Source organism: Phycodurus eques, chromosome 19 (genome assembly GCF_024500275.1).
Source record: "Phycodurus eques isolate BA_2022a chromosome 19, UOR_Pequ_1.1, whole genome shotgun sequence".
In the NCBI taxonomy this organism is placed as follows: domain Eukaryota; kingdom Metazoa; phylum Chordata; class Actinopteri; order Syngnathiformes; family Syngnathidae; genus Phycodurus; species Phycodurus eques.
In genome coordinates, this window is record NC_084543.1 from 11,936,241 (window position 1) to 11,952,954 (window position 16,714).

General features: G+C 40.0%; 2 protein-coding genes across 7 annotated transcripts in view; one reads left to right on the forward strand and one right to left on the reverse strand.

Annotated features, from left to right (window-relative positions):
• The window catches only part of kctd17 (potassium channel tetramerization domain containing 17), a 41,527-nt gene that overhangs the window by 4,341 nt on the left and 20,472 nt on the right, over positions 1 to 16,714 (reverse strand). For 5 of the 6 annotated variants that reach the window (XM_061705512.1, XM_061705511.1, XM_061705506.1 and 2 more), the window contains exons 9-10: positions 16,208 to 16,376; positions 15,912 to 16,119 (exon numbers count right to left, since the gene is read on the reverse strand). The gene's annotated coding sequence lies outside the window, so the exon portion shown is untranslated. Of the gene's footprint in view, positions 1 to 8,963; positions 9,187 to 15,911; positions 16,120 to 16,207; positions 16,377 to 16,714 lie in introns of those variants that run through there. The other variant, XM_061705508.1, reaches the window with a different exon arrangement.
• gucy2cb (guanylate cyclase 2Cb) lies at positions 937 to 16,522 on the forward strand. Its single transcript, XM_061664031.1, has 28 exons — positions 937 to 1,132; positions 1,410 to 1,415; positions 1,565 to 1,677; positions 2,573 to 2,640; positions 2,720 to 2,935; positions 3,505 to 3,626; positions 3,699 to 3,801; positions 3,911 to 4,042; positions 4,275 to 4,459; positions 4,688 to 4,770; positions 4,866 to 4,979; positions 5,486 to 5,562; positions 5,990 to 6,098; positions 6,192 to 6,245; positions 6,322 to 6,393; positions 6,475 to 6,579; positions 7,019 to 7,105; positions 9,063 to 9,195; positions 9,276 to 9,413; positions 11,078 to 11,154; positions 11,787 to 11,878; positions 12,697 to 12,855; positions 12,991 to 13,183; positions 13,619 to 13,793; positions 14,005 to 14,103; positions 14,254 to 14,348; positions 15,006 to 15,082; positions 15,924 to 16,522. Exons 1-28 carry the CDS (start codon positions 937 to 939, stop codon positions 16,123 to 16,125), a joined length of 3,282 nt encoding a protein of 1,093 aa, XP_061520015.1. The 3' UTR covers positions 16,126 to 16,522.

A 16,714-nucleotide genomic window follows, 5' to 3' on the forward strand; every position in this document is an offset into this window, starting at 1 on the left:
TTACTTTACATGGTTCTAATTTGGTAGCAATTAGACAAATCTCAAGGATAGAAGTTTGCATTTAAAGAACCAGTGAAAATGGTCAAAAGACGCCGCCTTCAAACCAAATCGGCCGACTTCCGTGGCACTTTTTGGGACGTGAGATATCAGACTATTTGTGCATCTAATCATCCCATACCTCGCAAATACCACGTTGCTGAGTCAAAGTGGCTCGTTCGCCAGGATGACCATGCCCGCAAAATTTGATGACATTTTGAGCATGGGAAAGCCTTCAAAATGTTGCCTCATTTGCCAACGGTAACAAAAGCAAGACTCGCCACCGGCCCGGCAGTATATGGGGCTGGATGACTGCTGGCTCGCTTGTATGAATGAGGCAGGGCCTCAAAAACCGGGCTGATTTCAGCAAGACAAAATATAGGGTGTGATATAATCAGAATCATCCATGCGACAACAACAACAACAACAACAATCAAACACCTGAGGATAGACTGGGACGGGGTCGATTTGACCAAACTTCAACTGACACTTCTGTGGAACGACAATACATCAAAAAGCCTTTTAAAAGCAATCGCCAAATCGTCATTTATATCTTTATGCTTTTACCACAATGCTTCCAGGCAGAAGTAGTCGTCACTGTGCTTATCATCCCTATGTGACTGCGTCCCTGCCCGTGTTTGTGCTCATAATTCACGCAGACCTTGGCATGACAAGAGACCAGGTTATATGACCTTCTTAGGTCAATGCTGGTTGTATATTAACAATCTGGTGTGTGTGAAGTATAGATGTGAGGCAGAGGAAGTGATTTTTTATTTTCACCCCCCCAGACATTTCAAAAACAGATGAAGAGGTCAGGTCTTTTTTGTGTTATTTTTGCATTGTGGGGACAAAAGTCAGAAAGCCTTCATGGATTCGTCCTTCTAGTGTAAGAGCGTTAAAATGGCTTCAAGCAGATGGTTCTTGTTGTTCTTCATCTTTGAGACTCTGATGCCGTCGCATCATGGCATCAGACAATGTTTAAGAGGCGTCTCAATGAATGTGATCCTCCTGGACGACGAGGAGTCTCCCTGGAGCTTGAAGTTTGTCCGAGGACAAATACTGAAGGCCCTGGAGTCCGAGTCCGTGCAAGAAAACGGTAAGAACAAATTTGAAATGTGCACACTTGCTAAGCTCACCTCAAGCGTTCTCCTTTTTTTGTTGTTTAAATCTTTTTCCAACAATAGTACTGTTTAAAGAAGAGCGCAAATTGAATTCCCTCCTCTTATTCTGGACCTTTTCTGTGTCCTTGCTTTCAAGTGATGCAATGACTGATAATAACTGGTTACATGTTATTTGTCAGGTCAATAAATCATAGATTAATCTTAGGCAGACACCTATAGATTTGATCTAATTACAGTAACTATTTATACAAGCTGACTGTGAGGCACAGAAGTAGTAGAAGTACAGAACCATATCTATCGTGTATATTATATTATTATAGTTATTGACTTTACAGCATCCTAAGGGATAAACACAACTAAACTGTCTGCCCTTTCTGTTTTCTATGTTCCCGCCAAATATATTAAAGACATTAAATTCAATCTGACGGTGAAATTTAGTGGCTTCAACACAACCTACTATCGACGAAGGGGCTGCCACAGTACTGCGTGTGAAGGAGTGGCCGAGTTAAAAAATCTTATTGTGAGTACATCTCTTTATGGGTCATTTTTATGGAATTTCATCAAAAACGGTAAAGACGAGGCCACAGAATTTTCTTTTGAAAATCAATTCATTTTACCAGTATGAGAATTTGAACCATTGGCAGTTGTTATCCATCAAAAGGTCGGAATTGTTTCTGACGAAAAAGGCACTCGGAAATAATATTTTTCAAACTTTTAATGTCAAAATGTCTTTACATTTTGGTGTGTGAAATGAAGTTGCGTGATTTGCAACATGTTTTCTGAAGATGTTAAGTACATTTCTGGATATATAGGATTTCTATAGTATAATTAACACAATGGCATTTTAGCGTCTTCAGAGTTCCTTTTCTTGCTTCTTTTACTGATGGTCCTTCCTTGTCACTCATGCTGTTTTTAGCAATTAATGCCACTAGAGACAGGCACGTTATATTGTTGCAATACACCAGTGGGATCTTTTTTTTTTTTTTTTTTAAACCTGTCCTGTTAGGCTGCTCGGTCAAGCAGAATAGAGAATCTGTTTCCCTTTTATGCCGGGACCGTTTTAATCTGCAACAGGTTTTTCTAATGCTGCCACCGTGGGTGTTTATATTATGAATTTATTGAAAATTTTAGTCAGCCAGAAGGAGGTTTATATGAGGGTATTTTCAGACCAGTTCAATGAAATTGGACAATTTCTCACAGCACACAGTGGTTGGGAATCACTGGCCTGCAGTACAACATACTGTGACAGCTAACTAGGTGTTTATGATCTTATACCTCATATCCTGATGGTGACATGCGTCTCATTCTTTACAGTAGTTAAAAACGTGCACAAACAACAGTTCATTGGTATGAACTCTAAAGGAAATAGAAATATTTTAAGCGAATGAACTCACAGAGTTGTGTTTACTCTGCAGCATTCACATAGCCTGGGCTGCGCCGTGCTGGGCCCCACGTGCACGTATGCCACTTTCCCCTTGGTCGAGTAAGTGCATCTGCAAAAAAACTCTCCAAGGATTTTCTCAATGTGTCATACTCACATCCTCTTTCACTCCCCGTGTCAGTGCTGAGAAGGGACTCAAATTAAGCACACCCATCATCTCAGCCGGCAGCTTTGGACCCTCCTGTGACGACACGCTCAACCTGCAGCGTCTCCTGCCACCCGCGCGCAAAATCTCTGACTTTTTTGTCCACTTCTGGAGCCAAAATAACACCATCAAGCCGGCGTGGGAGACAGCATATGTGTACAAGATTGCGCCTAGCACGGAGGAATGCTCTTGGTGAGAGACCACGTATTTGTGATCTGTACTAATCCTCTTAAATTTTTACGGTGTACCTCAAGGCTTTGTACTTGACCCGCTGGGAGAAAGCAATCGTGAAGTCATTTACACATCTTAATTACAATCCACATTTAATAAATTGGGAGATATGTTATTAAAAGGCTTCAAGCAGTTCTACAAATGACACTTGAGGCTGAAATAATAAAATAACTTAATAGCCAGAAGCACATTATTTCACTTATTGTATTAATTTCAGGCAATTTAAGGGACAGACATTCAGCCATCCATTACACTAGAATAAAGCCTTTTTTAAATGGGTGATCATTTACATTAGTTTTTATGCAGCTGCTTTTACTATCCAGCCATCCATTTTCTGTATCGCTTGTCTTAATTATGGTCATTGGTAAGCTTGAGCCTATGCCAGCTAACTTTGGGCGAGAGGTTGGGTACACCCTGGACTGGTCACCAATCGCCAATTGTAGGGCACGTATAGACAAACAAGCATTCACACTTGTAAAGTGATGTGCTATAAAAAAAATAGCATGATGAGAGTTATTTAATTTGCGCAGGTATATAAATGCACTGGAAGCAGCCACACACACGTTTGCTCAGAAGGTAAAAAGAACAATGCTGCGCAAACCAGAAGACCTCAAAGAAGTCCTGTCGTCTCACAGGAACAGGGCAAGCAACTGTAAGTCTTCACACACTGGGTCAAACACCTAATAAACCAGAAAGCGATGCATAATGCCTTTTCTGTTTGCAGTGTTCATCATGTGCGGCTCAGTGAAGGATGTTGTGGAGGTGAAGAATCTTACAGCAGAAGCGGATAGCAGTGAGATTCTCTTCATCCTTATCGATCTCTTCAAGTCAGTAGTTTTACGTTGTGTACACGTATATTTCAAGTCACATATACCCTGTACAGTGACCAAGTTCGTAATGCAATGGTAATAATGCTAACTTGCCTCCTCACCACAGTGATCAATACCACATCAACACGACGTCTCATCCGTCCATGAAGAATGTGTTGGTACTCACCATGCCCAACACCAGGAACTACACCATCAATTCAGATCCGGAAAGCAACAACACAGTAAGGACGAAGCATGAGTTAACACCTAACTTTCTTATACATAAAGGAAAAACAGATTTTAAAAACAGATTTTGGATTGGATCATGTGTGCAACTGCTATTTTGATGTCCAAGCTCGAGGACAGTTAGCTCCTAAATGTTAACAATAATATGACCTTAAGTAAGAAGTACAAATGTGGAGGCTAATATCAACTCAAATTAATTTTATCGCATCAACACTATTTCAGAAGGCAATAAAACTGCCCAGAAGAGAGTCTTTTTACAGCACTAATTTGTTTGTCATCTTTGTGCAGATGAACGACTACATGGCTGCGTACCACGACTCAGTGTTGCTGGTCAGTCGGGTGATGAGGGAAATACTTGAGAAACCTCACTCAGGGGCTCATCGGATCCCATATGTTACTGTGAATTACCTTAGGAACATCTCATTTAATGGTAAGCGACTTAAATCATGGCTAATCTCATAGTTGTGTATGGGTGCTCATACTTAGCTATTAGTGTCGTCAAGTGATAATGTGCAAAACGAAGGGCAGCGGACATGTCGTCCATGGGCCTGACGTAGAGCAGAAGGAGGCTGTCAGCCTGTCAATCATGTTCACTGCAATGACGAAGAGGTGACTGGCAGTTGGTTACCGTGGCAACATACCTTGTCATCTTGTTCAGGCATCGCAGGGAACTATCGGCTCGACGAGCACGGTGACAGAGATGTGAATCTTTCTATCATTTACACAAGTAATGAGAACGAGGTATTGGCTTTTTCAAGTGTAATACTGCTACATGAACTAGTTATGCCTAAATGTCTGCAGTGTATGCATAACCAGGTGAGATTGTTCTCTCCCAGTATCACATCTTATTCGAGTTTGACACGGAGTACAGCTTGACCATGCTGGTTGAGGACCACCCCTCCTTTGTCTGGGGGGCAAGACTTCCGAATTTCAGGCCGGATGAAGGTAAAGTCAGTGGCATTTTTATTTGCATGCTGAAGAGCCGATGGTGAATCGTGAACTGAGTTGAATTTATGACAATGAAAAGTTTTCGCTAAGAATAAAAAAAGCTGCATTTCATAGTAATATAATGAGAAATAAAATGCTAACATTTTAATGGTTGGTATGCTAACATATAGCAAGAAAGCAACCCGAGTACAAAAAGCACTGAGGAAGTCATTTTAAATGCTCCCTTCTTTTCTAGTCATCTACTTTTTCTGAGGAAAACGGATAAAATGCTAACATGCTAATACTTGGTATGCTAACATATAGCAAGATAGCAACCTCAGTGCAAAAAGTGCCACAGCAGCTTAAGGAGATTTTTTTATCTTGCCCCGTATTCAGGAACTATTTCAAATAAGAATTGCTAAAAATATGTTAAGAGTTGGTCTGCTAACATATATCAACATAGCAACCTGAGTGCATCTTTTACAGTCTAGAAACAGTAAAAGTGTGACTTGTTATTGCCCCAGAGGAGGCGTCACTCGACATCGTCGTCATCATCTTGGCTGTGATGGTGGTGGTGGCGGCCATCATCGCTTTCATCTTCTACAGGTGATAGACAACACTCCTTTTGATATATGATATATACGAATATATTTATAAAATATTTAAATAATGATATTTAAAATGTCAACCATTTTAATGTAACACCATTTTCCAAAACACAGGAAAATGTGTTATGATCCAATGAAACAAAGGTTGAACTTTTTGGGCAGAGTTCTAAAAAGTGTATTTGGCGTCAACACAACAAACAGAGGTATTCAAAATGGTGGCAGATATGTGCTGACACCCATTCAACATCAATTGGAATGTGCTATTCAATCTAGAAATCAGGTTGGAAATGGCCTTCTGGACAGAAATTTCCCATAAGTTAAATGAGTTTTGCTTTTTGAATAAAACTACTGAAATAAATCACATTTTCTACAATATTCAAATTTATTGAAACAGATCGCTGTATGATATTTGATTGCCTATCCAGACAGAACAGGAGAGATCGTCTCCTGAGGAAACAGTGGTCCATCTCCCATATCCCCTCTGACCTTGTCACCCTGCTGGAGGAAAACTCTCTCAACCAAGTCTATCTGAAGGTATGAAACTGAAAAATCCAAACAGACAATAGTCAATTTTACACTTTTGTACTTTCTATATGTTAAATTGTCCATCATATCCTCTCCCATCAGATTGAAGAGAGGAAAAAGGTTTATAAAATCCGCCGCGCACTCTACGATAAGAAGGTAGTCAGACAGCTGAAGGGCTTGACGTATACTTGTTATTTGTTATTGACCTTAGCTGCCACTGCTAATATTTCAGATTGTCATCCTGAAGGAGCTCAATCACTCTGATGGAAACTTCAATGAGACACAGAAAGTGGAACTTCACGCGGTGAGGTGCACACACACACACACACACACGCACACGCATACAGCCTCTCTACTTTTAATGAAACATCCCCTTTCTCTACAGCTCCTGCAAATTGACTACTACAACCTCACTAAATTCTACGGCACAGTGAAGTTCGATCAGGGTGTGTTTGGGGTGTTTGAGTATGGTGAACGGGGATCGCTTCGGGTATGTATGACATGCAAACTGCATGAAAAGGATGGCTTGCCAAATAAAAAAATGAAATGAGGACAATCATACTGGTTAATATGTCACAGCATATCATACCAAAGAATTGATACCATGCGAATTCGGTATGAACATAAAGTCTGAAACATAAAGTTCTTACCACAGAAGAACTTTGAGCTTCTTGCAGAAAATGTTCAAAATATATGAACCAACAACTGTTTTGGCTGAGATCAATAATAGCTCACCACTCCAAAACAGACCACAAATGTAGAAACATGGCAATCTATTACATCTTAAAAAAAACAAAAAAGAAATATTCTAGACTTTAGGTTGGATTGTTGCTTGAATCATTAGAAACTATGATATAGGCAACAAAAATAACAAAGCTGACAGCATTCTATAAACTAAGAAATTGCTTTTGTCCTTTATTTTCATCCAGTATGTACTGAATGACAAGGTGTCCTATCCAGAGGAGACGTTCATGGACTGGGAGTTCAAGATCTCCGTCATGTATGACATTGCCAAGGTGACACAAATGTACTGATGAATGAGCCATTTTTTTTTTTTTTATGAAGCCACACTGGACACAACATTAGTTGTATCCGCACAACCTAATGAGATGCAATACAAGAGCTACGTCAAATATTCTGAAGTTCTCCTCTTTGACAGTGTGAATAAAAACTTAGCTTTATTCCCAAATTCTCTAGTAGGAGTTTTTCCAAGTACAAGCCTTGGAATTAAAACTTCAACCAAAAACAGTCGACTTCCTGTTCAATTTCAGGCATGGGCCCTTAAATTTTAAGGACAAGCCCTTAAATTTGCACAAAATGGCTGCTTGAAAACAAAATGATGGAATTTCAGTTACCGTAATTTGCCGTGTATAATGCGCATCACACAACCCCAAGAAAACTGTCAAAAGTCAACAGTGCGCAATATACATAGGTATAGGGGTGGGGGGGGGAACTCACATTTTATACATGTATGCCGCCATCTAGAGGTTATAAAAAAGCTGTACACTTTCATTCCAATATGCCAGCGCCATCTAGAGGTGACGAAAAAGGTGTAGCCTACACTTTCATTCCAATATGACAGGGGGACATATGACTCCTTATATGTACAGTTGTCCTCATAAGTTTACATACCCTGTCAGAATTTGTGAAATGTTTTTTTTTGTTTTGTTATTTTTTTATACGACTACTGACCAAACAACAACCATCATTCATTTCTTTATGGTTATGTTTTGTTAAATGAAAATGCTTTTCTGAAATCCTTGACAGTTTAATTTTAATCCCATCAAAATAAAATTAAATGTGTTTTGCCTGGCCCTTCATGTTTTTTTTTTAAAAAGAATTGTTCACATCTTACAAATTCTGCCTTGGTAATCAAACATATGAGCACAACTGTGTTTTCTCATTTACTCAACAAAAGTAGGGCTGTGAATTTCAAAATAAGAGCAAGTAAATAATAAGAAAGTATTATGTGTTCAAATAAAGTGCTTAACCTCAGAATAAGCCTTTAAAAAAACTAACAAAATACAGATAATACTTCGTTTTGACCATATGAGTAGAAGCAAAATCATGCATTGTAAAAATGCATTATACATAGGTAGAAGGGTTTTCCAGAATTTTTAGATCAACTTTGGGGGTGCGTATTATACATGGGTGCACATTATACACGAGAAAGTATGGTAAATTTCATGCATGCACTTGTGATTTAAGACTACGGGCTCTATTTTCGTGACTGTCGTAAATCCAGCACTGCGCGTGGCGTAACTCTGCGAGGAAGCGGGTTATTACTAAATAATTTTGTGGACCGGCGTATGTCAGCGCATTTAAAAGTGTGACGTCTGCGCTGGTGTGGGTGTGCTAATCCACCCCTGTGAAACCACTTTCATTCATTTCGGGCTTCTAATCCGATTATAATTGGAATACAATCCTCCATGTAAACCGCCATATAGAAGTGGTATGAGCTAGTGCAACTTTAGCTGGACTTTCTGACACATAATTCTCACTCCAGCAAGTGCACACCATCGCTGGGGCGATATGCCCACCTTGGCGCAGAGCAGTCTGCTATATTGGCAAAACCGCAGCGAGCCTTGCGCTTGCACAAAAATCAAGATGTGCCTGAAATAATTAATAATAATAATATTAATAATAATCTTAGAAATAAGATGGTGCCAAAGCAATACTTTGATTTTCCAGCAAATAACCTTACCTGGTTAAAAAAATAAATAACAGAGGGCAGGTAAAAAAAAAAAAAAACCTGCAAAAAAGTTAATTTGCAAATGCCAAACTGAAAATATGTGGGCTTTTACTTATTAATAATAAATATTACAATTCCCATTACATTTATTACATGAATGCCACTCAACCACATTAATGCAGTTGTTGCTGCAGAGACTCCTTTTTGCCAGTAGAGGACATCCAAGCTTTAATTCAATCACTATTCGGGTTCTTTGATACCCATGCCATCTTTGTGTACAGGGCATGTCCTACCTCCATGCCAGTGACATCCAGGTGCATGGACGCCTCAAGTCCACCAACTGCGTGATGGACAACCGCATGGTGGTGAAGATCACAGATTTTGGCTGCAACTCTTTTCTCAAGCCTGGCAGAGGTAAAAGTGCATTACTGTCCATCATTAAATTGATTTTCACATTCCTCACTAATGTCTTTGTGTCTCCTCCTTCCGGTCAGACTTTTGGACGGCACCCGAGCACTTAAGGAAAGAGGGCACCTCACAGAAGGGAGACATATACAGTTTCGCCATCATTGCTCATGAGATCGTTCTCAGGAAATCGACCTTCTACACTGAATGCTGCTCCAACCGTGCAGGTGAAACATAAATACATAGAGGACATGTATCTGAATCTCCAGCATTTGGCACCTTCCGTATAAGATTACAAAACTGTTATGCGCCTCATACAGTATATTGCATGTAAGCGGACTACCACCAGTGAGAATGATCAAACAAGATACTACACTAGGGATGCATGATTATGGCCAAAATAATAATTATTATTTTGATCAATATTGTAACCATGATTATTCCTCATGCTATGGAAAAAAAAAAAAAAAAGTTGATTGCACTACTTTTTTACCAAACAATATGTAACAGTTTTCAGTTCAAAATGAATCTTTAAATACGAATAAATTATAGATAAATAAATAAATAAATGTACCCAAAACCTTCTACTTTATCAAAGGCTAACTGAATAACTAACTATTACAAAGTGCAATCACAAATTGGAACTTAACTCATTCACTGCCAGCCGTTTCCTGAGCAGGGACTGCCAGGCATTTTCGAGCAATTACACTCATTTTTCAAGCATCACAGAATATTGTGTACTATGACTATGTAAACACCAAAACCACCAAAAGAAAGATCAGGCTATTTTCTTTCACCAGGAAAAAAAGTGACTGAGAAAAGCTATTTATTTACAAGTATAACTATGTACGGAATTTACATTAGACAAAAATGCTTGAACAAATGGGACTCCCACATTTGCACTTTCTTCCTCCTAATTCTCATCCTCTACAGTTTGCTCAATAGACCAGGTTATTATTACCTTACACATAAAATCTAGAAAGGTTTTATCCACATCTGGATTTTAATCTTTGGTGGCAGTGAATGGGATCATGTGTGGTTGTCATTGTCCTTGAAACCAGTCCCTACTTCTGCTCGAAACAAAACCTGTGCAGTTTAGAAATATAACTATTTTTATAAAAATACATTGTTAACGGAAGCAAACACAATTTAATGCATAGAAGGAAATAATATTAGGCTGAAAGCACCGACTCTTCATTTGAAAATCCCCGTTGTCAATATAGTGAATTGCCAAGAATGGTACGTCGCCATTGTTCTGCTAGACCATTGGTCAGTCATGCACGGCCACAAACTGCAAAGCACTTGACAGTTGCGATTTACCCCTCTATTTATTCCCGGCGGTTTTTTTTCCATTCCGGTCAGGCCAGCCGAAAAGTTGAAGTCAAGGCAGCTGCTATAATGATTGTTAATAGTGTTTTACCGTGACACGCTGCCTCTCGCCCAACATGCTGAGAGGGTCAACTTCAAACAAAAGCTTCATATATTGCTACATTGGATGCCATTTTAAGCTTTTATTTTGAAGTTGGCACCTGAGTGCAATACCGGAGCGCAATAAAGCCTTAACCATGCGTTTGCCCCTTGGTGGCTGGCTAACTAGGTCGCAGGGACAGCTGCAAATTAAGCACTTTTCATATGCAGCAGTGCCCACATTTTAAATGTTAAAAAAAATGATAATTTAAAAAAAAAATAAAAAAACAGAAACAAAAATCGCAGACGATTGGGCTCATTTAATTGTCGCGATCACAATTAAAATTCGATCAATTGTGCAGCCCTACACTAAACCTGTATTTGAAATGACAGACACAATACCATTCTAAGTGGTATAAGCAGCGATGTGATTTGTATTCATGTAATAATTTGTGTGTGTGTGTGTGTGTGTGTGCGCGCACAGAAAAGTTATCCAGGGTCATCATGTCCTACTTCAGACCTGATCTGGACTTGTACACAGCTTCAGATAAAGAACTTGAGGTAAAGCTGATATTGTACAGCCCACCTTGTCCTGTGCTACACAGTGATTGCGACAGTACTGCAACATACATGTTAAAACTAATGTTAAAACTATGCATTGCCTTCATCAGGTCAAATGTCAACCTTCCGACAAAACCCTGTAAAGATAAAAAAAAAAAAATTACTCAAATATGTAATCATTTGTGACTCAAGGATTCAACACAGTTGGTGTTTTTGTGCTCAGGCCAAAGCAAAGATGTTGCTCTAGCACCATCTTGCTGCCAAGGGACCATGTAGAAGTGAGTTGAGGGGATTCATTTCGACAAAAGTAGTGCTTTGCTGCCATCTTTTGGCATTTATAGGCAATTCTAAACCTTTTTGGGGGGCCATAGATTACCCATGGATTTACACTATTAACAGGAGGGCTTGGTCTCAGTCCCCCACGAATCGCGAGGGAAACACTCGTAGTGATAGTCATAACATTCCTTGCTCAACAGGATACACGAAAACATTGCAGTACTGCAAAACATGATGCACTGTCTGCTCTAAAATGACACCATTTTATTCTCAGTATCAGTCTAGGGGAGGATGTTGCAAAGAGGTGAAGGTGCAAATTTTTTTTTTTTATCTCTTTGTCCTCAATGTACCCCCAGGTATACATGTTGATAAAAAGTTGTTGGGAGGAGGATGCTGATAAAAGACCAGATTTCAAGAAGGTGGAAAGCTGTTTGGGGAAAATCATCAGGTAATTGTCACCTTTACTTGTGTTGCCATTATAAAAAAAAACCAAATACTTGGTTTTGATTGTCACTGCATTGTTGTCATACTGAGAGATGTTTGTAATCTTTAGCTACATTTAGCTCCAGGTGAGGACAAAATATTATTTAAATGTAAAATTAATTTCTAAGACTGTCAATCAAATCGAGTATTATGATCAATGTAGAGTTAGACTGTTACATGTATTTTTTTAATTAAATCGTGTAAAGCGTCATAATATGTAAGAACACATTGTTAATGCTGTATTATACATTGTGTTCATCTATGGCCATTCCTTTGTGGTTATCATGACTATAGATGGTAATGGTTTAGAATTGTTGATAGAGTGCTTGAATTTAATTGCATTACAATGTCGAGGGGGCGGCACGGTGAACGATCTGTTAGCATATTCGCCTCCCAATTCAGAGGTCGTGTGTTCAAATTCGGGCTCTGGCCTTCGTGAGTAGACTTTGCATGTTCTCCCCATGCCTGGGTTTGTTTTGTCCAGGTACTCCGGTTTCCTCCCACAATCCGAAAACATGACTCCAAATTTTCTGTAGCTGTGAATGTGAGTGTGAATGCTTCTATGTCTATATGTGCCCTGTGATTAGCTGGCGATCAGTTTAGGGTGCACCCTGTTTCTCGCGCAAACTCAGCTGGGATAGGTGCCAGAAAAGCGGTGCAGAGAATAGATGGATGGATAGAATGTTATGGTGCACCTAGTGAAATGTCTGATGAGTGTAATTGTCGAAAGAAAGCCGATAGTAGTTTCTATCGATTATATATCTAATGTTATTTTCCCTTTAGTAAAATTCACAACAAAGACAATGAGAGCTACATGGATAACATGATACGTCGGCTGCAGATGTATTCCAAAAACCTGGAGCATTTGGTGGGGGAGAGAACGGCACTTTATAACATGGAGAGGGACAGAGCGGACCGCCTCAACTTCATGCTTCTGCCACGGTTTGTGCAGTCTTATATTGAGTTCAATTTCACCTTAAATGCTGCATTGAAGCTTTCACCCAGCATCCAAATGGGCCCAAAAGAAGCTATTCAGCTGGAAAAACTTGGATTCATGAATGTGTTTTGTCTGGGCAGCCCTGTGGTGAAGAGCCTGAAGGAGTCGGGTGTAGTGGAGCCCGAACTGTACGACGAGGTCACCATTTACTTCAGCGACATTGTGGGCTTCACCACACTGTGCCAATACAGCACGCCCATGGAGGTGGTCGACATGCTCAATGACATTTACAAGGGGTTTGACAGCATCCTGGACCACCATGATGTCTACAAGGTCTGTCTGGAAGCATTCTCTCCATGCTGTCGAGGTGCTCATTCGAACTATGAAATGATCTATCTTTCCATCAGTTTTCCACTGCTTATATTGTTTTAGTCCCGGGTGAACTAGATCATATCCCAGCTAGACAAACAACCATTGACACACACATTCACACTTACAATCTAGACTCTAAAATTTAGCATCTTCAGTTAATCTAATTTGCATGTTTTTGGAATGTGGAAGGAAGCTGGAGTACCCGGAGAAAAGGAAACTCAGAGTCGAGATCCAGACTCCGAACCTCAAATCTGTGAGGGAGACATACTAACCACTAGTTAATTTTTTTGATGCAGCTCTTGTCCTGATCTCATTAGATTCTGCAGGTGTAGCCAATGTAGATCGCAGGTCGCATGCAGTGCAGTTGGTGTCATCTATTCTCCTGCTGACTCTCAGGTGGAGACAATAGGTGATGCCTATATGGTGGCGTCTGGTCTACCGAACCGTAATGGCAACAGGCATGCGGTAGATATCTGCCGCATGGCCTTGGACATTTTGGCCTTCATGGGTACCTTCCAGCTCCGACACCTGCCTGGCATCCCTGTGTGGATACGCATCGGCGTCCACTCAGGTAGACCATATTTACCCCTATCTGACAATGAGATTAGATTGTCACTTCTTCATCTATAGTTGGATTATAATTAAAAAACAACTTGACTACACTTCAAATTTAGAATGCATGGGGGGGAACAAAAAAATAAATAAATTGAGGATGTTGTAAAAACTTGCATTTCCATTTTAGGTATTAGTGTTTATGCTCATCTTGTTTCATTATGTCTCAGGTCTGTGTGCAGCAGGCGTGGTCGGAGTAAAAATGCCCAGATATTGTTTATTCGGAGACACGGTCAACACGGCGTCTCAAATGGAGTCTACGGGACACCGTGAGCATGCTCTTAATGAGAAAATTGATTTGTCAACATTAACACAGCATGCCAGTCGGTTCCTGCCCTGTGACATTTGTAATTATTAATGTGCAATTAGAGCATCTCATGGTCAACATAATGAAATGAATCTGACATTTTGTGTTCCAGCCCTGCGGATCCACGTCAGTCAGCCCACTATAAATATCCTGACGAGGACAGACTTCAAGTTTGAATACGAGTACAGAGGTGAAACTTATCTAAAGGTAATGAATGAACACACTACAGTAGCACTCAGTTACACTTAAAAGTGAAAAACAATCACACTGCTTGTCTGAACACATTGTGGAGAGTGGCAGTTTCTGTAGGAATGAGGCAGTAGAGGCCAAAGTGTGGTATTTAGTGTGAAGCTACATACGGTACAATAGACAAGGAGGGACAAAGCAGCATGAAGGATGATGTAAGACGATGTGACCGCACCATTTTTCATTCTGAGGCAGATGTAACCTTTCCATTGGCGCTCAGATAGTGACAAGAGAAAATTCATCCATCCGGGGATTGAACCCCAGTCCTCAGAACTGCGAGGCAAACGCTCTAACCAGTCGCCCACCGTGCTGACAAGGGAAAATAAATTAATAAATTAAAAAGTGACAACATGTTTCTTGACTTGTCCATCTGCGAGCAGGGTACTTCTTGGTTTTTAGAGAATGATGTAAGAATTAGACAGATTTGGCTTTACCATTTGTATTCCAGGGCAGGGGAAAGGTGCCACTGTGACGTGAAATAATCCACATTTATATCTGTATTTGCACCCAAATTGAGAGCAAACCTACTTCTTTGCATGGCACTGACTGATACTGTATGTGGAAGCTGTTTGATCACCACAATATTTTGAGCATGTTTACGTGTTAATATTTTCGCAGGGTAAAGGAACAAAAACAACCTACTGGTTGACTGGTGAGACAGGCGCAGACTACGACCTCCCAACTCCACCCACAACGTATGCAAATCCCGTACCTGCTGAAATACTGGCCCTGTGGCCCATGCTCATAAATTCATTCATCCATCCAACCATTTTCTATACCAGCTGGTGTATAGATAGGCTCTTTCGACACACTCTTTAGGGATCAACCATTCTAAATTCTAATGTTAAGGACCCTAAAACTACGCCTAACTGTGATAACAATACAGTTTATGGATGGATGGATGGATTTCTTGACTCAAAAACTGTTTTTTTTTTTAAACTGATCTGAGCTAATCAGGCAGTATACTGTATAAGGCACCACAGATACGACATTACCATAATGCACTGCAGTGACGAGTGTGCTATCATATAGCTATCCCCTGCTCCTCTGTTGGCATACTGTATATGTTGCTTGGTTGAATATAGTTTACGTGGTCATTTATTGCGCCAAATCCATGGATTTAATTTAATTTTTTTTTAATTTAATTTTTTTTTTAATTTTCCAGTCATCTACCAAGAATCTGTTCAAAAAGGCATTTGATGAAGCATTTTGTATTGTAAAAGTCATAATAATCAGTAAAAGGATGTGTTTAGCAGTCATACTAATATGGTCATTAGTCGGTAGTGAATAACAATGTGTAATGTTGAACATTCCCTCGTGTTTTATTAACGAAAGGGTAAAAACTGTATTCAGAAAGAGTACACATTACACTACTAATTTGGCAACGTAGGTTGATTTTGAAAGTGAGATTTAAAGTTACACACAGAATCTTCTTGCTGTGATGCAACAATGCTAACGACTTGTCCACTGAACTTCAGTTGGAACGCACACTCTTTAAAATGTTAACTTCACAATGACACTGACCTTATTTTCCAGGGAGAACTTCCAACGGCTCCAGCAGGACCTCGCCCACATGATCTTGGCATGTCTGCAGCAGCGTTCCCGAGGGTCCATGCGCCGAAAGAGGCCATTTCTCAGTCAGAGTACGGGTGAGGACAAGGAACCAGAAACAGAAGTGGATCCCCCAGAATACTTGCATCTGGCCACAGTGGATAACACCCTGAGCACCTTCCTGTAGGACAAATGTAGACATCATAAGGGAAAGACCTTCAGATATTTATGTACAAAATTGATCGTTTTTATTTCAGTTATGCACTCACCAGACACGACCTTAGGTACACACACCTATAGCCATCCATTTTCAATTGCATTTGTCCTCATTAAGATGACAAGTGAGCTGGAGTTTATCCCATCTGATTTTGGGGGAAAGGCAGACGACACTCCGGACTGGTCACCAGCCAATCACAGCAGTTTGCATTCTCCTGCAACCTGGACAAGTGGCATGTAAAGTGTGTGTGTTTGGGGATGTGGTGGTAAATGGATGGAGAGAAGGAATGAATAGATGAAAAGGAGTATGGAGGAGCAAGGAAGAAAAATAATGGATGAAAATTTTCCATTTCGTTTTAAAACATTCTCAGGCCTATGTTTAAAAAAAAGTTAAAAAGGCAACTAGTATCAGCCTTACTTTTAAATTGTTTAATAAATAATTACACAACTACTTGAGGAAATTCATGATTTCATTCGGGTACAGATGTGTATTACTGCGGAAGAGCTTAATGAAGGAAGGGAGGGAGGGAGTAGTGGAGAGAAGATAGGAGTGAGCATGG